Genomic DNA, 27,111 nt, shown 5'->3' with positions numbered 1-27,111 from the left:
CTAGAGTTCTCAAGATAGAAGCGCATTAAGTCCAAGGAAAAACTATTATATTCAGATGAATCATGTGTATATACCCCTATATACCATTCAATTCACACAATGAATTATGTAGTCAGTTATGTGAGTTCTTCTCTCGATTCATTCACATACGCCTGATCAATTAAGAGATGGTCACTCCTAATAGCATTAAGCAAGATAATTCATAGACTACATGGAAAATCACGATCTTGAATAAATCAAAATAAAAATATATTCATTGATATGATTAGGCTTTCCATAACCCTAACTACAGATAAATTAGTTCATACTAGCAGAAATAAAACAAACAAGAGGAAAGAAAGAACTCATGGTTTCGCCGTTGGAGTTGAGATCTCCTCTTCTCCTTGCCGCCACCTCCTTCTTGCAGACTTTTTGCTTGATAGCTGGATTGCTCCTCTGCTTCTTGATTATCTCTCTAGTCCGCCCCCTATCCCTTTATATAGCTTAAGGGGAGGGGGTGGTCTCCTACTCTTTCTTGAAGTTAATCTCTCAAAAATAGAAAGTCCTACTCTAATCCTACTCTTATCTCTTTATCTAATGAACTCAATCTCTTTATCTTTATGGGATTACATTATGAATTTAGATCTGATAAGACTCTTCTCAGTTTCTTGTTCTTAGAGTCGTATTAGACCTCCTCTGTGAATTGGGCTGCTGCCAGGCTTTTCTGCAAGTTGGGCTTAAGCTGCGGATTGGACCTTTTTATGAATTTTCCTTGACTTCGGGCCCGGATTTGACTTCGATGCAGGCCGAATCTACAAAATCCCAAAACATGAAAGTTGTGGCTTTTTCTCTTATCTATCCATTGGGTCTTGAATCATCACAATCGGAGTTCGGATACGCAAGTTAGGCCCAGATTACTGAATGGTGCCGAAACTGTGAAAAATCATCCGATTTGCCTTTCTTTGCTCCTGATGCCTTCTTTCATGCCCTGAACCGAAATACAAGAAATATGAGTCCAATTAAGTACTAATTAAATATACAAGACATAATATTTGAAGATACAAATGTGATAAATTCTACTCTCATCACAATACATTGAAAACCCAATAAAATTTTGTGATATAGGACAGAAATTGGCACAGTAGGTGAGTGGATCCCCCCATTCTCTTGGTTATCTCTCCGTAACCAATCCACTAATAATCCATTCATCTATTTTAATCCATAAACAGATTTCTCGATTTCATGGAGAAAAATCAACTATTCCACGTGGCAGACTTGTAGTGTTAGGCTAAAATTATGGTTTTTAAAATCGATTCGTAGACTGAGTTGGTCAGGAGTCTGGTTACTGGGTTGAATGTTTGACCATTCGAATCAAACGGTTGGTCTATTTCGACAAAAGAAAATTAAAAAAACTAAAAAATTAAAAATGGTCAAAATCATTCGAAACGATTCGAACAATTAATTACCCGAATCAGCATTGACCAAAATCAATGATTTTTGAAGAAAATCCAATTTAAAAAAAAAAACGGAAAACTGTAAAATCATATCATGCATTATTATAGATTCACTTTACCTTACAAACTCCAATTCAAGGTAGAGCCACATCAATATATGAAGAGTCGTGACTCGTGAACTCGTGATGCATGGTTTTAGCCCAACGCTACTCCATCGCGAGCATACGATTTTTCACTTTTTAACAATTTGGGAGCTGAAAAAAGAAAATAAAAAACACACACACACAACCCGCTGCACAGCATGATGGTGCATGCCAAATGGATAGGGGCCCACGTCATCGCTATAAGATGGTAAATGTGATTCCATCATCTATCACTCATAAAAAAGAAATAGAGAAAAGAAAAGTGGCGTGGCCAATTGCCACTTCAACCACGTAATGAGTCGACGTGTATTGTCCATAACCGACGATGCCACGACGCCTCGTCAGGAGAAATTAATTACTATATATATATATATAACGAGAAAAAGGAGAGAAAGTCGCGAGATTATGGTTTCAAACCAACTGTGAAAATCGTCAATCAAATAAAAACCACAAATAAACAAACTAAATATTTATTCCTACTTCTCGTAATCTCTCGAGCTTTTTAACTTGTGATTAGGATGATAGAGCGGAAAATACATTTATTTATTCACATATCTATATAATATACACGTTAGACAACAAAAAAAAAAGAAAAAGCAGGGATACAAATATTAACAAATAAAAATAAAAGAAAATAAGAAAAGTATAGGGAATCGAAAGCCAGAACCATCTAGGGTTTGGGTTTCCCTTGAATCTCTACTTCTTTGTAGATCAATCTCTTTATCCTTCTCCCTATCTGCACTTCGTTTTCCTAGAAAAAGATCGGAACCAGTGAGAAGATTAGGGCTTTTATTCACATTAAATTGTTAATACTTTGAATCGAAATAGTAGAATAAGGCTTTTGAATCTCATCGATCCGTCGTAAAATATCGTCCTTGATTACATTTAGTTTGTTGACAATCGAAGCGGGAACAAGTGCGGGATTTTTTTCTGTTAATATGCGGGGAACGCAGAAATCAAAAAGGGTATCTTGGGCTCCAGATGTAAACCTTTGTCAGGTAAAATGCGATATCTTCATCAAAATGTTTATTTGGAGAAATACTTTAATGCGTGTATGGTTGATTTTGAGTGTGTCTTATGTGTTCAATTCCAGTTATCATTGTTGCACAAAAGAACTATTACAGGTCCCTTGGCGTTTCAATGAAGAAGTCTATCTTCTTTCTCAATACAATAATTCAAATATGAATTTTCCCTGCGTTTTAGCGAGGATTATAGCTTTATCGGTGTTGTTTGATTTGTACCTTTCTCCGAAGCTAGATTTTTTTGTCCTCCTACTACCATTTCTCTCTCTTTTATGACTTTCAAATTTTTTATACAAGAATTAAAGATTCGGTACCTCCTAGAAAATCCTAGTTTTTATTGTTTAAGAGCCTTTTCTTCTTAATTCTCCTCCCCATCTGTTTTTTTTAGTTTTCCTTTGCTTTTCAAAGAACTGTCAACTGTACGAGTCATTTTTCTCCTCCCAAGAATCGGTCGTCAGATATTTTTATCATCATTACATTGTCTCAGTGGTTCTTCCAAATTGCTGTGTCTTCTCTTTCCTCAATGGAAGATTCAAATTTTGCTGAACATTAAGCCAAAGAAGTTCGAATATCTTTCTGTATTCAATTTTAATGTCGTTGGAAACAATTGTTAAAGAGTAGAGAGATATGATGGAAAAGAATTTTGGGGATCTAATATGACTGGTAGCCTAATTAAGGCTAAACGTATTGAGGTTTTGGAACAGCAGAAAAATATGGCTAATGAAGATGTTTAATTGCTACTTTTGTAAGTTAATAAGAAAGGAAGAATGGGAGATTTGGCTGAAAATATTGATGCTTTGCACTGAAAGGCTGAACTATTATGGTTGCTGAAGATCTTTAACAACCACTTTTAATGTGTTAACAACAATGGGAAGTGGAAGCCTAGGCTGAAATGCTGAGGCTATGAACTGGAACAACAGAAAATCTATGGCTAATGGAAATGTTTAACCGTTGATTTTTTGTAAGTTAAGAAACCATTACATTCATTGCCACTATCAGTAAGTAACAGCAGAAAAAAGAAACGATGGTGTATGATGGGATTAGATGCTTTAAAAGTATTATCAGAACCACTCTTATGCTGAGCTAATGCCCAGGAGATACCATGATACAATTCGAAGCAAGCCTAAGCTTATTATTTATACAGTTAAGCTGAACATCATAAAATGAAGAAAGCAAAATATTGGAAATATCATTTACACATCAACCTCTAAAGTATTGCTGCTTGATTAGTTAAGCAGTGTTTAAGAAACTGAGGTTAGAAGTGCAAAATATGTATGCATATGAAAGCGCATTTTCAATGGACAGATTTAAAACTCAATTTTAACAACCGTTCTGAAACTTTGAGCTGAAATTGATGTAGAGATTGTATATGCTATCAATTTGATAATTGATATCAGGAGCAGCTATTTTAATTCTTAGATATGTAAATTGGAGCTCAATCTCTGAGAAAACTGGGGGACACCAGATTTGGATCTTGCATGGATAACTAAATAAAAAACTATGGAATCAAAGTGGAATCTAACCAAGGGTCCTGTCAATTACTTGATGAGATGCTGTAAACACAAAAATGTGGCCATAGTTGATGATATTCTTCGTATCACCTGATGCCCTTTCCTTTACGACAACTCTATCATATATCCAAATTCGAGATTATTATAGGGATGCCTTGGAGGATGGTGGCTTTCAGACAAGAGAAGTCAAAGAAATCACTCAACATGTGTCAATCAACATTTTAAAAAGCAGAGCATAACCAGGTCCTTTAGATGCTTGAGTTTAAGTTTTGTTTGATAACTAATATTGGAATAAATACAGAAATGTGCATAAAAAGAATATGTTTTTGTATATATTACCACATTTAAAAGCACTTGTGCATAGCAGTTACATGAATAGTTGCAGAACTCACAGATTTCAATTTCAACAATTGGTTGAAAAGTAATTACTAAAGAAAGATGATATTTTTATTAATTTATGAAGCTTTTAACTCTTTTTTTTTACGTGAACCATTTGAACTCATGATAAAATTCTTAATGTCAAGTAAACATAAATGTAATGTATTTTTTGATGAATGATTAAAAATGCCATATTGCATTCCTGTAAACCCTTCCACTCATTTGATAAAGTTCTTAGTGGAAAGTGAAACTTCAAAAGTGTTTTAAAAACCCTAAATATGTCGAGTATAACAAATTAAGTGTTGGTCTAAAAAATATAAACTCACAAAAGTTGAAAACTTGCAATTTATCTTTAATTCAATTTGGTTATGAGAAGCTTACATCAATTAATGATTGAGACATGAGTCCTTAACATAAGACATCTCAAAATGTGAGCCATGTATCTTATACCTCAGGCATTAGCCTCTAGGTTGAACTTCAGGGCATTTTTCTCTGAAGCTGCCTCTAGTTCTAAACTTCACGTACCTGAATGACTATAATTGCGATTGCAATGCTAGTTCAGATACTGAAATTTTCTTGCACATCTTGTGTGATACTTGCATAAAATAGGGACATAGATGCTCAACCATGTTAAAAAAAGAATTCCATATCTAAAGCTAATAAATAATAAAAAGCTTCATTGCATGGGTATAGCTATGAATGTCATAGTTCTAAAAAGCATTCAACTAATCCAAGTTGGAACAAAGCTTCATGGACAACTGCACTAATTAGCTAGCTAAAGAAATTAATTTTATTTATATAATAATTGGATGATAAAACATTATTTTAAAATGTGCCTTAATCTAACTACAGATGCTTATGTCTGTGAACACAAGATTGCCTTTTCTATACTAGAACTACTTGGAGGTGTTTGAAATCTAAACCTGTGGTTAGTTGTCTTTTAAACTATATATGTGGGTGGCAATTAAACTACAAAGAAATATAGAGGCCTTACATTTGATCCATGGAGTTTTGCAATGGGCACCTTATGGACTTTGACTAATTTGCCATTTCATGAATTCATGCACAGAGGTGTAGGTATCTGTCAATGCAGGCATTTCATTTGTCCTCTAATGCAAGACTGCAAGAGCACCTGCATTAATGATTCCAGTGTGTCCCAATCGAGTACCCAACTTATTTGCATTGGCCAGGCATAGTGGAAGCCAGATGAGTCCATTGCAGTATTTGACTCTATCTAACCTGATGAAGGCCACTTGAAAGCGGATTGGAGGATCTGCGTTCCTGTTGGCATCATCCTTTTTGGAGCTTCTTTTAGACGTTGGTTACTTGACTATATGGAAATATACTTTTCATTGTTCCTTTTGCATTTTAAATGCTTAATTCTCAGGATGATGCTCTTTTAGTTTGCTCCAGATTTTTCAGTTACTCAGCAGTTCTACTTAAGATTTGTGCTTCAAGCTTGCTTTTGTGATTCCTGGCCCATTGATAAAACTTGTACATCTTTGTAGAGAATAAAAACTGATAGCTGGCATCATCTGTTTTACATTCAATAAGTTTGTCTGATCTTTTATAGTTCTTGAAATATATTATTATCTGGTTGAGCTTTTCAGCTTGTTGATATTGTCTTGACTGTATTTTCCGGCATATGGCTATTTCATAGAGAGATTGCATTTTGGTTGCTCTAGTTGAATTTATTGTAGCCAGAGAAAATTCTGCTTTTCTGGGATTCAGTTGTGACGTATCAATCAGGAAAAGGAGGGTTGTGACATTGCCATTATTGGGATGTTTACTTTGGGTGTAGATCATTGAAAAGATCTGTGACAGGTTTTTTATCCATAGTTGGCCAATGCATTTCATCTGAAACATAGTTTAGTGGGCTACCTTTTGTTCTTCACATATCAGTTATTTACTGTTTTTGGTTTATTAAATGATGAACTGGTGCTTAATGGTTACAAAGGGGAGAAAGAAAGAAGTTACAATAGTCCCATAGATTGCAGTAACAGTTTGTATCAAAGAGCTGAATTTTGATATATGAAGCTAAGTAGAACCTCTATTTTATTGTTGGCTCCGTGACATGATGTTTAACGGTGATATTCATAGAAAGACAAAAGGACATATCATTCACTCCTTGGATTTTTTTGAAAGATACTCTCGGCACTTATTGTATTTGTATTATTTGATCACATTTGAATAATATGGTGCTTATGTCCAAAAGACTAGACAAGGTTTATGCACCAAGATGAATGACTTGCCCAATTCATTGGCCCATAGACATTCCACGGAGGAGTCTCTATTTGTTAGCATATTTTGTTAAGAAAATTCGTGAGGAGGATAATGAAATTTCTATAGATTATGATATTATTTTCTCAGATTCTAGAAGTTTGGTACTATTAGTGCTACTTAGTTTCTTACTTTCAAAACATGAAAAAAGAAGATATCCCACTCCAATTCACCTTATTTAAAAAGGCCATACCCAATGTTGATCCCAGTTATCTGGGGTTTTGAGAGGGATGGACTGGATACAGTCCTAACATTTGGCATTTTTGGCACAAAGTGACTGCTCTTGAACTCAAACCTGTGTTCTCGCACTTTACAAGCCAGGAAATTCACCCAATTAGATTAGCAACTTGGCTTTTTAGTATTTGGGCAAACCCTATTGAGGATATCATGCAAAAATTCTCTTAATTACATTACTAGGAGCAGAGAAAACCTTTTGATAAATAAACGAGGTAGACTAAATAAATTATAACTATATAATTTTCAGTGCATTCCCTCCTTAGTTTGAGAGAAACCAGATGGAATAAACAAATAAATAACCCTTTTTTAAATATTACTTAAAGTAGGGAATGTAATCAGCGAAGTTTCAGAAATAAGGATGTAGATGGTTTTTCTCACTGCATAGATTCAAAAGTTAATGGTGCAAGGAACCATAATCAGCCAAATTTCATGAACAAGGCTGTAGATGGTTTTCTCCCGTGAGTAGAATTAAGTTTCTTCATGCAGAAGGCAAATAGGAAAAAAAAAAGAGGAGAGTATAAGAGAGCAGAAGAAAGGGGAAACATGAAACTCTTTGTAGAGAAGGTTGCAGAGATACAATGGTGAAGAATGGAGGAGGATCATCTTCTTCTTCCTTAGTTCTCTACACCCCTTCTCTCTTCTCTCTCTTTGTTTTCTCTCTCTTATTGCTGGAACTTCTTTCTTCTTACTTCAGATTACCACTATAGCTGGGTTACTTGCTATCTACAAATCATTTATTTATATGTGCATAGAATTAGAAATGATCTCCCATAATGTTCCTTTGTACAATCAAACTTGAGGTTGTTGAAAACAAGGTGACAAATGATGCATCGAGACATCCAGACTGTTCATATTTCATGAAAGTATGACTAATTCAGTTGAATGGTTCATCAGTTTAAATTACTAAGTGAGGCCTTAGGAGATGCAAGGAGTTCTGATGCTTTGGAGGCTTTGAGGTTTCCCTAAATGGAACTTACTAGATGAGATCCAAGGAGATAAAGCTCTGACAGACAAGCAACTTTAAACTTTTAAGTTTAATTGATACTACAGAAGTACAGATTTGAGATGGTTGCATATGCCTGGGACAAACACTACACTTATCTGCTTATCAAATTGATAGGGGATTAAATATGCTGTTATTATGGTCAAGCACAACTTTAAGGCATCAAACAATTAGTTTCTAAAGGTTGAGCTAAACTTGTGGTGCTATTGTATAAATACTGTTATGGAAATCAATTTTCTCCATCTTTTAGTCTCCTTTTAACATTTTTTTTGGGTGCATTTGTCATTGTGGTTAAATTGATTTTGTTGCTGTCCAGCAGAAGGGTCTATTGCTTGGTATAATGGTAAAATCTTGGGCTGGCAAGCCTCAGAATGAAGGTTTGTGTCTGAGAGCGGTCACTTATGCAAAAATGCCAAAGGTTAGGTCTGTACATGGATGAAGAGTCTATAATGAGAAACATGAGATGCTTTGTGATGATATTACCACATCACCATAGTAGGTAAAAATAAAATGAATTCCCAGGTGTTCTTGTTGCCACTGGTTTGCCATAGTTGCAAATCTTTTTGTTGCCTTTAACAGATTGACTGCTGGAGCAGAAATTTTGGGTTGGGTAGCTTGGGGTTTTGGTTTGGATTTGTGGGGTAAATTTATCTTGTAGTATATTAATTAGAACATGGTATAAGAGGAGGTAAAGAGGCAGAAGTGTCTTGGCTTCAAGCACATGGAGGATGGTGTTGGGTTATGTTAATGGATATTTTATTTTTTTATGTTTCCTTCCACATATCCTATGTATTATATTGTGAATCTTTGATATTATAGGTGTTTGAATTTAGACATTTAATTGCATATGGCAATTCATCAGTCTGTAATTGTATTCAGAAATTGATGTGTTGTCTAGTTGGGGGAAGGGGGGATCTTGGAAGGCTTGTAAAAGTAAATCATTTCATTTTGGTTTCTTCATAACCTTTGGGTGTTAAAAGTTCACCAGCCAAATTTGGGATAGGGGGAGTTATTCGGAATCATCAAGGAGAAGTTGTGGCACTATTCTCTGGACCAATTGGGTTTGAAGACTCAATTCAGGCTGAAACCCAGGCTCTTACAAGGTTTGAAACTTGCTGAGCAGATAGGAGTAAGAGAGCTGGAAATTGAAGGGGATTCACTATTAGTTGTAAATTGGGCAAAACAAATAGATTTAGCACCTTGAAAGCTCAGGTTCATCTCCAGAAAAATTGGTTTACTAGCAAGAAAATTCAGTTTCAGCTTTGATTGGGTCAAAAGGGAAGCAAATAGCATGGTGGATACTCTAGAAAAGCAGGGAGCTGATAGACCCACCTTATTTTGGGAAATTCTGTAATATGTTGTAACCTGGGTCATTTAAAGATGATTTGCCTTGTACTCTCACAGTAACTTTTAATTAAATAAAGGAATTTATTTACTGATAAAAAAAGTTCACCAACCAAATTCTAGTAACAAGTTGAAAGGAGTTTATGTGTTGAAATTCTAAAATGATCTCAGTTTTATTGACATTCATGTTATGACTCAGTTTTAGATGATGAAATTATGTACAAAGTGATGTGAACGATCAAAGGGTAAATGATCTTGGAACTATCTGTAGTATATTATTACTAGTATAATTTCTACTCTTATCTGTTAATATATAATAAAACATTTACTTTTGGTGAAGGGGACAGACTTTATTGGCTAACAAATTACAGAAAATCTTTTTTCCCTTTGGTGTGTGTGCCTTTTATTGTTTTTTTTTTCTTTCTTTCTTCCTTGTTTCTTTTTTTTTTGGGGTGAATCCTTAAACCCCAAAGATAACAGTGCATGAAAGATCTGGCTCATGAAAGCAAGAAACAGGTAAAACTAAAGGGTTCAACTATGATACCGGTAAAACTTATCCAATCAACTGGTATCATAAAAGAGGTGACCGATCAGGTGGTGTTCATCACTATTCACGGGGGTGCTTTGATTGGTCAAAGCTCTTCCACTACCATGTCTTTCCAGTATAATAGATTTTCCCAAAACTAAATGCTCCATCTCTGAAACCCTTTCTTGATTGGAAGGTTTCATGAAATGGGAAACCTCCATTGCATCATCATTCCTGTGGCACAATTATCCATTAGTTGATTACTCTCTTCATGTTGATGTGTAGTCACCAAGGTTCAAAATTTCGATACGGTACACCCCGTATCGGGTGTATCATATCATATCAGGGGCTTAACGATATGCCCCTACAGGGTTCATATCGGGGTGCGACCTGGTTCACGGGGTAGACCAGCCTTAGACTGACCCCTCTGAACCAGTTTCAAAGAAAAAAAAGGGTGGGCGAGCTTCGATACAGGCTGATATGCCCCTACCGGCGTATTGGCCTGTATCGATATTTTAAACCTTGGTATTCACTCAAATTGTTGAAATAACCTTCTTAATTGCCTTTTAGTTAGACTGTAGCATCTATTTTCCTTGTCATTGGTGTTGATGGATTCAATAGGGCTTCTGTGGTGATCTTTGTAATGACTTTAACATCCAAAACTGAAGAACACCTACAAAGACATGTCTGGTCATGTTTCCTTTTCTAATTTTAGAAAGGCTTTAACTGCCACTGATACCTTGGTCCTGGATGTTGTACCGATAATGGTAAGCCCGATGATCAGCCTCAATCTATGTGGAAACCATGCATCTATTTTAAATTTTAAAATCGAGCAGCATCATTATTGAGGCACTGAAGAAGAGGATCACCTGCAATAGAAAATCCTATGAATCTCTTGAGTTGTGATCCTTCTGTAAAATGCTGAATGTGATTTTGATATTCAAGGATAGGAAACTTTGCAGTATGACTTTGTTAATTAGAGGCTTTAGGTGATAGTGGACAAAGACAACCTTCCAATTGTAAGAAAGAGGTTTTGAGAGGGATCTAGATGTCAGATGTTCTCAGAACAGAATTTCTTATCTCTTGTTGTGATGAGGAAAAAATAAAAGAAAAGTGGAGAAAGAGAGAGGAGAGGAGAAGAGAGAAAAATTTGAGAGAGGCCAAAAGATTAGGCTAGCGGCGCCGGCTATATTATTTATATGTAGGGCGGCAATTATAAAAGAAATGAAAAGACTAAAGTGCGCTTGTGGCACATAAACCAAGAATTATATCACTCACCCTCAAGTTGGGGTGTAGATATCAATCATCCCCAATTTTTCACAAAGCACATTATGTCGCGAATGATGAAGACCCTTTGTAAGAACATCTGTGAATTGGTCTTTGGAGCATATATAGGAAGCGTACACCTCCCCCTTCTCTAATTTCTCCCTAATGAAGTGTTTGTCCGCTTCAATGTGCTTTGTTTTGTCATGGAGGACAGGATTGGTTGCAATATTGATGATGGCATCATTGTTGCAATAGAGTGACATACTCAACTGTAAATCCCAATTCACTTAACAAGTTCTTAATCCATAGAGCTTTTGCAACACCATGGGACATGGCCCTATATTTTGCCTTGGCATTAGATCTGGTCACAACTCTTTGTTTATTACTTCGCCAAGTAACAATATTTCCTCCCACAAAGGTACAATAGTCACTAGTGGATTTTCTATCATCCATTAACCAACCTAGTTAGTATTCGTATAGACTTCGACTTTCATATGCCCATGCTTCTTGAAGAGGAGCCATGTTCTTGGGAATTGCTTTAGATATCTGAGCACTCTCTCTGTTGCCTCTAGGTGAGTAGTCTTAGGTAGGGGTGCCTAACCGTGGGCACTTTTTTGAAACCGAACTAGTACCACCGGTTTTTGAAATTCTCTAAATCGAAATCGAACTGAATCAATTGGTTAACTAGTTGACCGGTTTCGGTTTTTGATTGGTTCAGTTCTTTGGTTTTCGATTTTTTAAGAGTAGAGAAATGTAAAGGAGAGTGAAAAAAAAAGAACAAAAAGTTACTAAAATAAACAAAAAAAATTCTATTTCTTCACTTTTAGATCATCGTTGAAAAATATGGATCAAAAAAATATAGTACCAAATACTATACATGAATCAAAGAGTGAACAACCTAACAAGTCCTCTTTTGATTCTTCTTGTAGCTCAACTTTGGAAAAAACTGTAACTTTCTTGTGAATGGCATACAACGTACATGTTAGTATCTTCAAACAATCCCACTAGTTGAAGTTTGAGCGATCTCACAAACCAGTCAAAGGAGAAAAAGCTTTTAGATCAAGAGCTTGGTGCTCTTAATCGTACCTTTTAATTTCCTTGAGAGCCATAGTTCCAAGCCTGAATGTATGGCTATATGGGGATTCTTCACTCTTTTCGTTGTTGCCTCGCCAGAACCATGAGCTTTTGTGATAGAGACATGAGAGTTTGCTCCATAAATTAGAAATAGATATGTTGTGTTTGATAGAGTGGCAAATGACAAAGAAAAGCTAATTAACTTTTTTTTTAGATTGTTTAGGTGTGACAGGTTGGCGGTCTATGAAGTGGTATGATAGCCTATGAGGCTATGAATTGCTATGATAGTCTAGTGTAGAGTGTAGTTGTAGGTACGATGACGCATTGGAGTAAATGTGTATGTCAGACACTTTTAACATTAGGCGGGAATAGATTTTGGAAGTAAATATTTATACATATAATTGGTAAAAACATATACATATTATATATGCCGGTCGGTTCGGTTAACCATCGATTTTTTTCTAGGTTAACTGAAATCGAACCGAAAATCTATTTTTTACAAAAATCTAAACCGAAGTCGAACCAATTTGTTCGGTTTGGCTTGGTTTTTCGTTTTTTTCATGAACACCCCTAGCCTTAGGTGCATGCATAAACTAAGAACACTCACAACATAAGCAATGTCGGGTCGAGTCATAGATAAGTATAAGAGCCTCCCTACAAGCCTTTGGTATTGTTTAACATCTTTTATAGGTTTCCCTTGATAGCCACCAAGCTTATGATTCACATCTATAGGGGTGTTAGTTGGTTTTGCCCCTAACTTCCTTGTATCCCTTAAGAGATCTAGGTTATACTTCCTTTGGGAAATGAGGATCCCTTGTTGTGAGTGGGAAACTTCAATTCCAAGAAAGTAATGTAATGGATTTAGATCCTTCACTTCAAATTGTGACCAAGAACTTTAGTTTTTGTATCTTTGATGTCCAATCACTAGTAATGACTATGTCATCTACATAGACTATCACGGACTTTAGGAGCTTCAACCAAGGAGTTTAGGAGCCCAACTACTGGCTGCGGAGATCTAAGTTTCTTTGTACTCTTGGTTTTGGGCTTTATTGGAAAGGCCCTTTGTAATTTGTATGCTGTTTTCTTCATCAATAAAAGTTAGCTTACCTTTTTCCAAAAAAAAAAAAAAACTATCACGACAATAGTTTTCCCTTGCTTCTTCTTCACAAAGAGGGTATGGTCAGTTTGGCACTATTTGAATCCCATATGCTACACAACTAAATGGAATATGTTGAATCAACTCCTTGGAGACTGTTTTAGGCCATACAAAGACTTCTTCAATCTGCAAACTTTCTTTTGACTGCCTTCAACACAAAAACCAAGTTGTTGGACCATGTAGACCTCTTCCACCAAATCACCATTTAAAAAAAGCATTCTTGATATCTAACTTATGAAGTTCCGAATCCATATTTGCAGCCAAAGAAAGTAAAACCCTAATGGAGTTCATCTTTGCTACTAGAACAAAAGTCTTCACATAGTCTACTCCATACACATGTGTAAACCCCTTAGCAACCAACTGGGCTTTATACCTTTTTACTATGCAATTTGCTTTGTGTTTCACAGAGAACACCCATTTGCATTCAACTGGTTCCTTTCTTTCAGGAAGATCCACCAACTCCCACGTACCATTTTTATGTAAGGCATTTATCTCTTCTTTCATTGCATCTGTCCATTTAGGAACTAATAAAGCCCCGCAACACTCTTCGGAAGAGCAACACTGTTAACAACTGAAAGGAAAGCACAAAACAAGGGTGAGATTTTCTCATAAGACAAAAAATGGGCCATGGGATGGTGAGTGGTACATGATCTAACGCCTTTCCTCTTTGCAATAGGAAGGTCCAAATCACAACCAAAGGTGTCAATGTTAATAGATTCAAGAATATCAATAGCAATTATAGTACCTGGATGGGAGGGATTTGTTCCTTGAGAATTCGATGGCGTTGGTTAGCTTTAGGAGCTAGGCTATTCCACGACCCTTGAACTCTGTTGGCCCTGGCCTTTCTAATGTTGAAGAAAGACAGAATGGAGGAGGGTCAGGAAGAGGAAGTAAGAGAACTTGTTTCTCAACCTTTCTCTCCCCTTGAGGAGGAACCAAAAATAAAGGCTTGTTCTCAAAGAAAGATACATCCATGGAAGTGAAGTATTTCATGAACCCTAGGTCAAAACATTGATATCCCTTCTGAGATAAGGGATAACCAAGAAAAACACAAGGAATTGCTTTTGGATTAAGTTTGCCACGAGTATGAGACAATTTATGGACAAAACACCAACAACCAAAGACACGCATGGATAGGAAATGTGGAGCCTTATATTCCAACAACTGAGATGGCATACGGTTTATAATGTAGGCAACCAATAACAACATCAATCCAAAACCTCTCCAATACATGCATATGTAAGAGCATCCCCCTAGCAACTTTAAGGAGATGATGATTCTTCCTTTCTGCAACCCTATTCTGTTGAGGAGTTTTGGCACATGAGCAATGGTGGAGAGAACCACGAGAAGCAAAGAATTCTGTAAGACTGCCATAGAAGTACTCCTTTGCATTATTAGATTGGAAAACTTGGATTCCAGTTTGAAGCTATATAAATATCATGTGCTGAAAATCGTGTACAAGTTTTAGAACTTCTTCCCCGGAATGCATAGGATAGACCCAGGTGTATCTGGAGAAATCATCAATGAATGTGATAAAGTAGTTGTATCACACTTACAGGTCATACAGACCATCCTTGGATTACTTAGGCCACACGATTACCAAGAAATTACTGCAGTGCAGTCTACTGACACAACCAGGTCACTCATGACCTGCAAGGGTGCACACCCACTTTGATTTGGATCCCTGGATCCACAAAAGAGACCAAAACTCCTCTACACCATTCAGCTACCACAGAACTGAATCTGTTCTTAGTGTTTCTATCAAGAACTAAATTAAAAAACCATAAAGAAGCTGTTCTAGACCAGTCTGATCTGTAACTGTAATTCCCCAGTCCAGAAAAGGTAAGATAGAATAGAGAACTGATTTGAGTCTCCTTTAATCCTTCCAGAGTAAATATCTACGGCAGTCTAGTGTTGATTGTAGGAGCTCCAGGCAGGATGGAGGAAGAGAAAGCAAGCATAGGGTATTCAGACCTGTTCGATTGCTGTCTATTCTAGTTTCATTCTAGAAAATGAAGAGGGCAAGTCACGATCAGCAAGGAAAAACTAGATTCCAACTTCCTGCTCTGATACCATCTTGTTGTGGTGAGGAAAAAATAAAAGAAAAGAGGAGAAAGAGAGGAGAAGAGAAGAGAAAGGGGGAAGAGAGAAAAGATTGAGAGAGGCCAGAAGATTAGGCTGGTTGCGCTAGCTATATTATTTATATGTAGGACGATGATTACAAAAGAAATAAATAGACTAAAGTTTCCCTGTGGCACCTAAACCGGGAATTACATGATTATCCTTTTTGGATTACAAAGATGCCAGCCCAATATATAAGAAAAAAGTTGTGGAGGAACTGGAAAGTAATTTCTGTTAAATTACAAAGTGTTATTTTCTTTAGGTGGAAAGCCGAAATTTATTTTTGGTGGGTGGATTTTTGGATTTTCTTGCACATTTTGGATCATCATGCTCAATCTCAAGTTTTCTTGGAATTATGGCATGTTCTCTGTTTATTTATAGGCCCATCTAGCATGAGTCTTCATGTTGTCTTACCTTGCACTTGAAATAGAAGTGGTTTTGGAGTTTGAGATCCTTTGGGATGGCTTATTCTAGATGTGATAGTTGCCATCATGGATAACTGGTTTTGTTTTAGTTTTGTTCTTTGAAGGGTGAAGCAGTTCTGCTATCAGTCTTGGTCCTCTTGGATCCATGTAAAGATTATATAACAAACTTTATGATGGCTTGCAACCAAAAATCTAGAAGACCTTTTCAGTTCTAATGGTCAGAAAGTATGTGACCAGTATGGGCTGAAAGGTTACTGCCATAAGGGGGGAGGGGGGTTGCGTGGTGATTGGTTCAGGGATCACGTCTCTTTATTTGCTGTCCTTTAAGTAATTCTAATAGGATTTAGATGGTGGATTCTTGTGTTGTACACAAGACCTCATCTTTTCAGTTCTGTGTTTCCTTGGAATTTATGCTAGCTAGACCAATTTATGTTTTTATCACTATAAATTGTAAGAATTTATTGCAGGTGAGGTTGTTCTTATCCGAGGATTCTCCTTCACAAGTTGGAATTGGAGCTCAAGATCACCTCCAAGCTAAGACATCATGGCTGCTGCACTCAACTGGGATGAACTCTGATGACCAACTTCCTCCTGGGTTTGAAGGAGCTCATCCTGCTAACCAGTTGAAGAAAGAATTATCCCAGATCCCTCTTGTCAAATGGAAATGTCCTCCCAAAGTAAGCCAGTCTTTGATGTCGATTGCCATCTTCACAATTTGTGGCAAAGTTTTATGTGCTTAACTTGTTTTTGTTCCTGTGGTAAAAGTTGATACAAAGACTGAATTGCAATGTTTAATATAAAATTCTCTTTGCTTCTCTAATTGCACAGTTTATGTTGAATCCCAATTGGCAAGTGGTGGCTGGAGAAGAAAGCAAAGAGGCAGAGGTTCAAAATCAGCGAGAAATGCGAGTACTTGAAGCAGTTTATCCTCGCCCTTCTTCCATTCCTCCAAGGTGCCATGTCTTTCTTTCTTACCTCTTTGCGAGCTTCTCTATTTGTGGTTATGTGGTTCATTTCTCAAGCTATGTTTCATTTGTTCATCTCTGTACAGTCCCTCCGTTTCAGCGGACATAGAAAACTATAGTCAGGATGATAATGAAGTTCTTCTTATTCCCATTATACCTATTGAGGATGAAGATGCAGCTGATCAATCGTCCAATTCTGTGGTTCCAACTACCACTCCCATTAGTGTGCAGCAGCCAGTTTTTCCACAAGGTTTGTTGGTTCCTGGATCCGTGCACTCCTCTAAATGCAACTTACCTGTTTCTCCAAAGCCTATGGCCAATGAAAAACCTGCTTCTATGACTGTTCCTGGTGTAGAACCCGATGTAGTTGCTGCGGCCTCTGCAGCATTTACTTCTATCATGCGGAGTAACGAGCAGGGAAGTTTGATTGATCATGAATTGCTCGTTAAAATATTGAGTAACCCAAAACTGATCGAGAAGTTGGTCACAGATCATGGAAAACCCCTCAATCCACAAATGGCAGTGAAGCCGAGATCACCACCAGTGACCCCATCCGTCCCACAGGCATCTCCACATTCTGTCCATATTAGCAGGATAGAATCTGAAGTGCCCTTTTCAACAGCTCCTGCAACAGGGAGCTTCTATCCTGCGACAACTGCAGTAGTAGCCAACTTGAATTCACGGCCGCCCCCTTCTGGAGTTATTCCCATCTCTAATACTGTTCCAAAAGTGCCTCCTGTGAAAGATTTAAATTATTATAAAAACCTGATTCAACAACATGGAGGAGAAAGACAAGATGTTCAGGAACCCACCCTTCCTCATTTTGGTAACCGTCATAACCACCATAGTTTGGGTGCAAACCAAGAACCAATACAGAGCACAAAACCAAGGGAATCAAAACCCAAGATCCCAAAACCATGTATCTACTTCAACAGCTCAAGGGGATGTCGGCACGGGGCCAATTGTGCTTATCAGCATGATTCCTCGCTTCAGCAAAGAACCAGCAGCGTGCAGGAGACACAAAGTGCCAAAAGAATGAAATTGGACAGGGAAATAACAGGAAGGTCGTAATGAGTGCCGTTGAGAGTTGCTGCATGTAATTATTTCCAGAGGAATTTTAACGATACCAGGGCATCTTACTTTAAACATTCATTTCTCAGTAAATAGAATCCATCCTTCTTTCACTGGTTTTTCCTCGGTTGCAATGTCAGCCAGGGGTGCAACTCGGATAGGTCAGGTTGGGTTGAAGGCACTCAAGCCCAACTCTAAAGGTGCAAACCTCAGGCACGACAAGGCTGGCCCAATCCAAGTTTAACAGGTTGGGTAAGGCCAGTTTTGGTCAGTCTTTGGGTAGGTTGGGTGGGCCTGAAATATAATATGAATTTGTTTGGACAGGCTTGGGTTATTGATCTCAAATCAAATCCAATCCAAGTTTATGTCAGGCCCAAGTTTCTAACCCAGGCCTAGTCCACAACCCGAAAACTTAGGCCCAATCCATGCAAAACATTTGGGTTGGGTCAGGTCAGCCTCCGATTAGTCTCACCCAAGGTGCATTCCTAATAATATCAGCCTCTATTGGGAGTTTTTTCTTGCTTGTATTTCTCATGATATGGTTCTCTCTTCATTAATGGAGACGGTAATGAAACAAGAGCTCTGGCCTTCTGGAAGCATCGAGATGTTGGATGTTCACAGACTTGAATTTAATGCTCTTGTCTCGGAGTCTCAGGCGGCCCAAGATGTTGGATGGACCATGGTCTCAAGTAATGAACTAATGATGCTGCTCCGACAGATTCATACAAAGGAAAAGAGTTGCTGCCTACCGTGGCCGCAGCACTTAAAAGACTTTCTTGGACAATGGTGAATTATGACGAACTTGGACGAGGTACCACCCGATATTCTCTCCAAATTTCTTAGCTGAGAGCCCATGCTGAATTGACTAAAGCCCCGTTTCAGAGGGCTGAAGTACAATGGCTATTGGCTTTTTGAGGTGGACTTTTCGTGGACAGCCTAAGGATCAAAAGTCACCATAGAGACGTATCAAAATGCCAATACAAAAGGGGTATGGGAGCTTTGAAAATTTGGTGAGGTTGCGGGGCCCTTATAGTTTGTTAATACCATAAATAAATAAAAGCTGATTATCGGCTTGTATCAATACACTGATACACAAAGTCCATACACGAGTTGATATTTTGATCCTTGGGACAGCCTACAAGCTATGTTTATTGAAACATCCAGGCAGCCCAAATTGGCTGTCAGTCGTTTAAAGGCCTGTCCACTTCAACTTCTTTGAAAAGCTTATGAGGAGCATTTCAAAGCAGCTGAACCAGCTAGTTTGGTGAGTCTGGATCTGGCACCCATAAGCCTATTCACAAGACACTATAGAAGAACATTTGAATATCTAAGGCTCCGTTTGGTGTGTCTTTCTGTGAAGTCTGTCGGCTGTTTACAAGCTCAGCAGACTACAATTCGGTCTTTTTTCGTTTGGTTTGCGGTAAGTTTAGCCACAAAAGGCTGATGCGCCAAACAGACGCAAGAAGCCTAAAACGGGTGATTTTTGGGATACTCCAAATGGAGTTTTTGCATTTTTTTCTATTTGCCTTCAGACAAAAAGATGCATGGAAAGGCATGCCTTAACCAAACGAACTTCAGGCTGCTCATATCTTAATGCAAAAGCTCAATGCATCTTTTGATTGTCAAAGCTACTAGAAGATCTTCCCAAAAAGACTTGTCAAACGACCCCTAAGTTATCATTCATAGGGAGATGTTCTTGGTGCATGGATGTAGTGTCCTATGGATGTGTATTTGTACGTAGATCTTGAGTTTGGCTATAGACATCCTATGTATGAAAGAAAGGATTGAAAAAATAAAGTTACTGCTAATCTTGGCCAACTCATACATAGGCCATATTTGGGAGTGCTTAAAAATAAGTGCTTATTTGGGCTAGGACCACACCATTAAGCACTTATTGGTTTTAGGGAAAAAAAGCCCGAAATAAGTGCTTATTTTAAAAATAGTGGCTTATTTTTTAAGCTCAAATTTCTAGATTTATTAAGTGCTTATACAATAAGCACTTATTCAATTTTTTTTTTTTTTGTTTCAAAATTATCCCTAGTTGAATTTTAAAATACCACTTATAAAATTATCCCTAGTTGAATTTTATAAAATTATTTTCATAAAAATGCTTTTGTAAATGTACTTCTATAAAATTACTTCTGTAAGCACTTTTATAAAAGTACTTTTATGAAAGCACTTTTGTAAAAGTGTTTTCGTAAAAGAACTTTTATAAAATTGCTTTTATAAAAGTGTTATCGTAAAAGTGCTTTCATAAAAGTACTTTCGCAAAAGTGCTTTTACATAAGTACTTTTATAAAGGTACTTTCGTAAAAGTAATTTTATAAAAGTGCTTTTATAAAAGTTCTTTCATAAAAAAGTGCTTTTATAAAAGTTCTTTCATAAAAAAGTACTTTTATAAAAGTGTTTTCATAAAATTTGGAAGAAAATGAAGGATAAAATAGTCACAAATGCTTATTTAAGTGCTTATTGGAGAAAAAGACTACTAAACACCCAATGTGAAACAAATGCTTATTTTTTAATATAAGCACTTGAAAAAGTTAGGTGCCAAATGCAAATAAGTGCTAATGTGAATAACCACTTATTTTTAAGCACTTATTTTTAACATAAACACTCCCAAACATGACTGTAAAAGAGTTTCTACTCTATAACAATGTTCAGTATAAAAAATGCAAATAATATTTGAATAAAATTTTAGGAGATGTACCATGATATAGTTTGGTCAAGGTTTTAAAAAGTTAAAGGCGGAGGCGAGGAGGTTGGGTGTTAGGCGGTCACTTTCTAGTTGGCAGTTAAATTCATCTTTAAGGAATCCAATTTGACCCAAGAATGACAAGGAGGCCAAAATTCCATTGATTTCATAATGAAAAGCCTCCATTGCTCCTACAAATACTTCTTATCCATCTGATTGCACTGGTTGAAGAATTTTTGGGATCAATGTTGGATAAACAACATTGATCTTGTATCAATTGTATAGACAATTTACAAGTAAGGAATTTCATCTCTTGTTTAAAATGGTATCATCTGTTCTTTCTTTTTTTTTTTAATTCTAGAAACTAATAAACTATTAATCGGATATTTGTGAAGCCTTAAGCTTCTCTATGTTGCATCCAAATCCAGATTTTCTAAAATCACTCCCTTGATTATGATGCAAATCAAGCTTCTCTATTAGAGCATTGAAGATCTCCTATTCTAGTCTAAACCTTGCAACCTGGCAAGATTAGATGTTATAGTTAGTGGATGATAATCATTTATGTGTAAATATTTAACTGGTAGATTTTAATTCAGAATTGATGTATAACAAAAACCCCATGCCACCTTCTTTATGTAGTTAATAGGTAAGTTAATGCAGACTATATGGCAACATAGGCTGACAGTTCAGACCTTGCAACAAATTCTTTTTTCAAGTCTAAGTTAGTGATGAATTCCCTGTTGTTAAAACTACACACAATTCTTTTGCTTTTGATCTAATTTTCAAAGCAATATAAGGTCAAAATTTTGCAAGCCATGAAATGGCTTCTTGTTCTTGCCTATTGAACTGGTTCAACAGATGTAAATTACTAATGTAAAAGCAAATGAACTATATACAATTTCAAAGCCACTAGATGAAGTTGGTAATATTTAGGTGATATAGGAAAGGGTAAATTATAGATAGGAGGTACACTGTACTCTGGGGATAGTGACAAATAGATACTTGAACTTTCAATTGCAACACTTGAGTACCCAAAACTTTCAAAAATACACACTTAGTTCCATCCGTTAATATTCTGTTAGGTAAACATTACATAACGTCCAAATACCCTTCTTGTATATTTCTGAGATCATTCTCAAGTAACTGAATGTCTCCCCATGGTGACGTTCTCACATGGACAGTAAATTACATATTCAAATTTTCCGACGATGGCATTCTTTGGTGATGATTTTATTCCACATAATGATCTTAAAAATACATGAGAAGGGTATTTTTAAAATTATGTAATGTTTAATTGATGGAATACTAACAAATGGACCCAAGTGTCTATTTTTGAGAGTTCAAGGTACTCAAGTGTTGCAATTGAAAATTCAAGGTACTTATCTGTTACTAACCCCAAAGTACAGGATACTTACATGTAATTTACCCTATAGGAAAATATGAACTATACCTATATGATGATCTCTTTTGGGGGTCTAGGCCATTGTTGTGCTGTAAGAGAATGAACTTTAATTTAGAGATGCAGGACTAGAGACTCTAAATGTTATATGACTAATATTCTTGTTAATAATAGGAGAAAAATGAAGTATGAATGAACAAACAATAATCTCTGTGGTTAGGGGTGAGCATTCAGTTTATTTGGTTAAAAACTGAATTGAAACTGAATTATAGAAAAACTAAAATAACCGAAACCAAAATTTTCAGTTTGGTTTTCAGTTAAAACCAAATTTTAATAATATATACTCTATTATATATATTATAACATATAATATATTATATGTTATAAAATATATATTATGAAATCAATTTTCATTTTATTATATATTAATATATAAGCATATAATATATTATATTATATATATATATATATATAGAAAATTTGATTAATTCGGTTGACTAACCAAAACCAAAATTTTCAGTTTGGTTTTCAGTTAAAACCAAATTTTAATAATATATACTCTATTATATATATTATAACATATAATATATTATATGTTATAAAATATATATTATGAAATCAATTTTCATTTTATTATATATTAATATATAAGCATATAATATATTATATTATATATATATATAGAAAATTTGATTAATTCGGTTGACTGAATTTTTAATTCTAAAAACCAAAATTGAAAACCAAATTAACCAAAAACCGAATTAAATGAAATGATTTAACAAAAAATATAAAAAAAAAAAAACAAACCAAAATTTTTGGTTTAGTTTTTCAGTTTTAACTGAATAGTGCTCACCCCTACCTATGGTTCTGTTTGGGCATAAAGACCTACTTCCTCTGGGAGCAATAAAATGAAGTTATATGTTTTAGAGTTGAGGCAAGTTCAACCAAATAGAAACAATAAATGAGTTTATCCAAAGCAAGTGCATATTTGATGCAAGGCGAGGGTTGGATCCATGTGGATTTGAGATCAGTATTTATCCCTCCACATGTACAAGTGTAAGATATTTTGAGATGTATCAGTGTTTAATCTAACTTTTCATTTATCAATATCTAGTTATTTTATTAATTGATGTAATTAAATCCCCCTTCTTTTTTTCACGCACAAAAACAATATGTACATTTTTCTTTTTTTTTCATGTTCTTAATCTCTTTATATGTTAATTGAATCTCAAATTATATGTTTATCTCTTTACATGTTAATTGGATTGTATTGGATTTGGATTTTCATAGATTTTAATCTCTTTATAGGGGTAAAATTAGAAATCATGGTTGTTTCTGATTCCAACCTCTTGATGAACCAAACATCATCAATCATAATCTGATTTCAATTCTTATCTGAACCAAACAGGTAGGGGGAATAAGTCATTCAGATTCCAACTATAAACCAAATGGACCCTTAGTATCCGAATCTATTACTGATTTCTGTTTAGGGGCATAGCCAGATAAGTATCTTATTCTTTATGGGTAGTGTGACATTTTAGTACCCTAAATTTTGGGAAATATACACTCAAATCCATCCCTTAGCACTTTGTCAGTCATTTTGAGCACATAATGTCAAAAGCCGAAAAATATCCTTCACTTCAATCTCTAGTGAAAGTCCAACGAAAGCAACAAGGGTTATGTTGGTGGTTGTACCCATCCTCGGCTAGTGTCTCTTCGGCTCAGCCTTGATGAAACTACCATTGGTAGCTCCAGAGTAGTATACGTCAAAGGAAGAACAACATGAAGAACAGCAAGCAGAGAGGTGAGGAACAGATGGTGGTTGTACCCATCCTCGGCTAGTGTCTCTTCGGCTCAGCCTTGATGAAACTACCATTGGTAGCTCCAGAGTACCCATCCTCCTACTAAACAATAAAACGCCATTTTAATATTTTTTTTGAGATAAATTGCATATTAATATCTGAATTTTAAAACATAACAATCTAATACCTAAACTCTGAAAAAGTCTTAATTTAGTTTTTACCATTAACAATATCTATTACCTTTCGAAATAAGACGAACCAGGGAGATAGAAATGATTTTTGTAGCGGGTGAAAATTCGAAGATTATCCAACTTCATATTTAATTGAGGAGCTGCCTTTCCAAACTTTAATGGCGTAGTCCCGCTGTTGTCGGCCAGGGTCTCAAATGGGTTCTGTGTTTTTCTTAATTTATTTCACTGTTATGCTGGGCTTCGGAGGAAATATGGCTGCGTTCGAGGAAGGAAAGCTGGAGTACTGTCCCGGGTAGGTAAGAGAAACTACTCTCTCGTCTTGTGGGCATTCTCATCTCCTTCAAGCCTCTATTCTCAATCATGAAGCTTGCTGCTACACAAGTTCAGATAAAGCAGGTTACTCCTCTTTTACTTAATTTGTAATTTTCACGAATTTTAGAAGAGGATTTGGGTAAATTTCTTAAACTATCCTTATGATTTATTAAATTGATTAAATGTATCTTTATTGTTTGAAAATTGACTAAACGCTACCTTTAATGTTTATAACAATTGACTAATACTTTCTTTGTTGTTAATGTTCCCTCAAAAACCATTCAAATGTATATCACACTACTGTTATAACTTCCTAAAATATCCAATTTATCCTTATTATAACTTCCAACATCGGCACCAGCACCAGCACCTGCACAGCTCCGACAGAATGACTGGTCAACATCTCCAGAGGTTTGAAACGAGCATCCACATAGGTTGGTTCACTGGTTCGGAACAGCGTCTCCGACACCGGCACCGTCTGAGTTTGAAAAGAATTCAGAGTGCTCTCTCTTCCTGGAAAAACAAAGACTCCAAACCCTCTTCTTCTTTCTTCTCTTTCTCTCTTCTCCTTCTTCTTCCTCTCCTTCCCCTAGTCATCGATGATTTCTCACCATTTTCTTGGAGGTGTTCCACCATCGCCACTGTATCACGAGTTCTCAAAACCCACCGCTCAGTCCTAGCAAAACCCACTGCCCAGTCCTGTTCATTTTCTCAAACCGAGCGCAGGCGACAAAGCAGCTATCAGCTAAGTCACTCCTCCAACTAGCTGCGACGATCTCCTGAAAACCTTGAAAGTCACTCCTCCAACCCTGTCTGCAGAGTTAAGAATTCTGGAATATGTTCTTCTGGAATATGGTCTTGGCAATGTTGTGGCGTCACCCTGAGAACGCAGAGCTTGACAAAGTGAAGGTCGTTCATTGTTGTGCAAAGGTAAGTGTTTATGCAATTTCTTTCAGTCATTTCTTACTTGATAGCTCGTGGGTTGATGTTTTGTTAATTGAATTTCTCTTCTTCTTAACAATGCTTGTGAAGAAATAGTGGCATGTCTGGAACGATGTGTACAATGATTTGGTGGCAAAACTACACCAAATCTCACCGGCCGTCACCACTTCTAAATTCTGATGAAACAAAAGAAACCATCCTTGGTTTTGATTTTTAAACCCAATTCAACAATTTAATTACAAACTCATGCCACTTAACACTATTGCCAAGTTCCTAACTTTGAACCCAGTAGCTTTTTTCCTAATATGGCCTCCACAATTATAAAGAATCTTCGGCGACGGCAATGTCTCAAACCCTGTTCATTGTTTTCTGCCCATAATGTCTTCTGTCTTAGATGCCTTCTTAGCTGGAACTGCATCCATCTCTTCATCAACTCTTTGGCAGCTCTAGGCGACAAAGCAGCTATCGGCTAAGGAGCGGGCGCCACTACTGAAACCAGCAGTCGCAAGGTTGTTTGAGCTCTTTGGACCCTTCTAACCATTTGATTCCATTGCTCCATCTCTCTCCAGGTGACGAAGCAGCTATCGGCTGAGTGGGTGCCATGGGTGCCACTACCGAAACCACCAATCACAAGGTTTTTTGAGCTCCTACAATTTCCGGCTAGGTGGTGTTCCTGTTTCTAGTGAAGTGGTGTTTCATGAGTTCTAATGCAGCTGCTGGGTGATCTGATGAAAGGATTGCTTCTAAAGGTGGATAAGGGCAGGAAAGCTTAAAGCTTTCTGCTCGACTTCAGCAACGACCAGTCCACGATGGGGACCGAGCCGCATTTTGTACATAACAGACAACGTCTTTCCATTCCATCCCTCCGCTCGCCACCTGATTGATGAGCCTCAGCCATTCAATTGAGGCCGGCGACCGTGGGGACTGAATTCTCCAATGAATGCCAATGGTTGTCGGCCAACTGCGATTCATCATCCAATGAGAAGGTTCCTGAGAATGTCCATTGCAGAGAGAGAGAGAGAGCGGTCTTTTCAGACCGTCTTTGTTTTTCCGGCTACTGTTGTAAATTTTGAGTTAACCTGGTAAAACCTTGGGTAAAATAGTTTTTTTACTTAACTCGTAAGGGAAGTATTAGTCAATTATCAGAAATAATAAGGATATCATTAGTCAATTTTCAAACACAGTAAGGGTACACTTAGTCAATTAGTTAAACCATAAGGGTAGTTTAAAATTTTACCCTTAGGATTTTACAATTTAGCACTTCTCACCAAAAACTGATGGGAAATTTTGAATCTCTGTGGAAGGAGCAGTACTGCTGAAAAGGCTAACATTCCATAAGGCATACCACGTAAGAGATTCTGAATTCAGAGATTTATAAAGAGATGGATAGTATACAAGACTCCTCCATCGTATATCGAGTCCGGATCACCTGCCAACAAAAACACGTTCTAACCCTCTATCAACATGATCTCAAACTGATATATGGCACACCTCATACATGGTGGGTCTCGCTTTTATGGTGGATCCCAGTCTTATGGTGAGGTGTGTGGTCTTAAATTAAGTTGGTTGAGGGTTGGAACTGTTTTGTTGGTAGAAGATTTCAACTCATCATATATTCTGATAATTTTTTTCCCATTTCACCTTTTTTTTTCAATTTCTGATTTTCATAATTTTCTGTGAATTCTTGGAACGTGGAATCCCCTGATAGAGCTGTATTTTCAATTTGGATCATTTCATCTTGATTGCTTAATTTCTTGCTCATCTATATATACATATAGTGATAATATTCCGGAGGAGAGGGGCATGGATCATTTCATC

The 27,111-nt window shown here is 36.6% G+C and overlaps 1 protein-coding gene across 3 annotated transcripts; it reads left to right on the top strand.

Moving 5' to 3' along the window:
* Positions 1-2,159: 2,159 nt before the first annotated feature.
* LOC104607482 (zinc finger CCCH domain-containing protein 6) lies at positions 2,160-18,068 on the top strand. Of its 3 annotated transcripts, none has more exons than XM_010273119.3 (5): positions 2,213-2,574; positions 16,387-16,596; positions 16,748-16,872; positions 16,971-17,134; positions 17,240-18,068. In XM_010273119.3, the coding sequence occupies exons 1-5, from the start codon at positions 2,515-2,517 to the stop codon at positions 17,953-17,955; spliced, it is 1,275 nt and encodes a 424-aa protein (XP_010271421.1). In that variant the 5' UTR covers positions 2,213-2,514; the 3' UTR covers positions 17,956-18,068. The 3 variants fall into 3 exon arrangements, with proteins under 3 accessions (XP_010271420.1, XP_010271421.1, XP_019055019.1); XM_019199474.2 differs by adding an exon at positions 5,557-5,804 and having other exon boundaries at positions 2,219-2,574; positions 16,971-18,068; XM_010273118.3 differs by having other exon boundaries at positions 2,160-2,574; positions 16,971-18,068.
* Positions 18,069-27,111: the final 9,043 nt, after the last annotated feature.

This window comes from Nelumbo nucifera, chromosome 5 (assembly GCF_055504915.1).
Source record: "Nelumbo nucifera cultivar China Antique chromosome 5, China Antique-T2T, whole genome shotgun sequence".
Lineage (NCBI taxonomy): Eukaryota > Viridiplantae > Streptophyta > Magnoliopsida > Proteales > Nelumbonaceae > Nelumbo > Nelumbo nucifera.
The sequence above is the reverse complement of the archived record's forward strand: the minus strand, read 5'-3'. Positions and strand labels throughout refer to the sequence as shown.

What these genes read in the sequence shown, in the direction of transcription:
- LOC104607482 (XM_010273118.3), top strand. Translation starts at nt 2,515, where the DNA reads ATGCGGGGAACGCAGAAATCAAAAAGGGTATCTTGGGCTCCAGATGTA. An exon ending in CAGATGTAAACCTTTGTCAG is followed by an intron (nt 2,575 to 16,386) that starts GTAAAATGCGAT and finishes AATTTATTGCAG; the next exon opens with GTGAGGTTGTTCTTATCCGA. An exon ending in CCTTCTTCCATTCCTCCAAG is followed by an intron (nt 16,873 to 16,970) that starts GTGCCATGTCTT and finishes ATCTCTGTACAG; the next exon opens with TCCCTCCGTTTCAGCGGACA.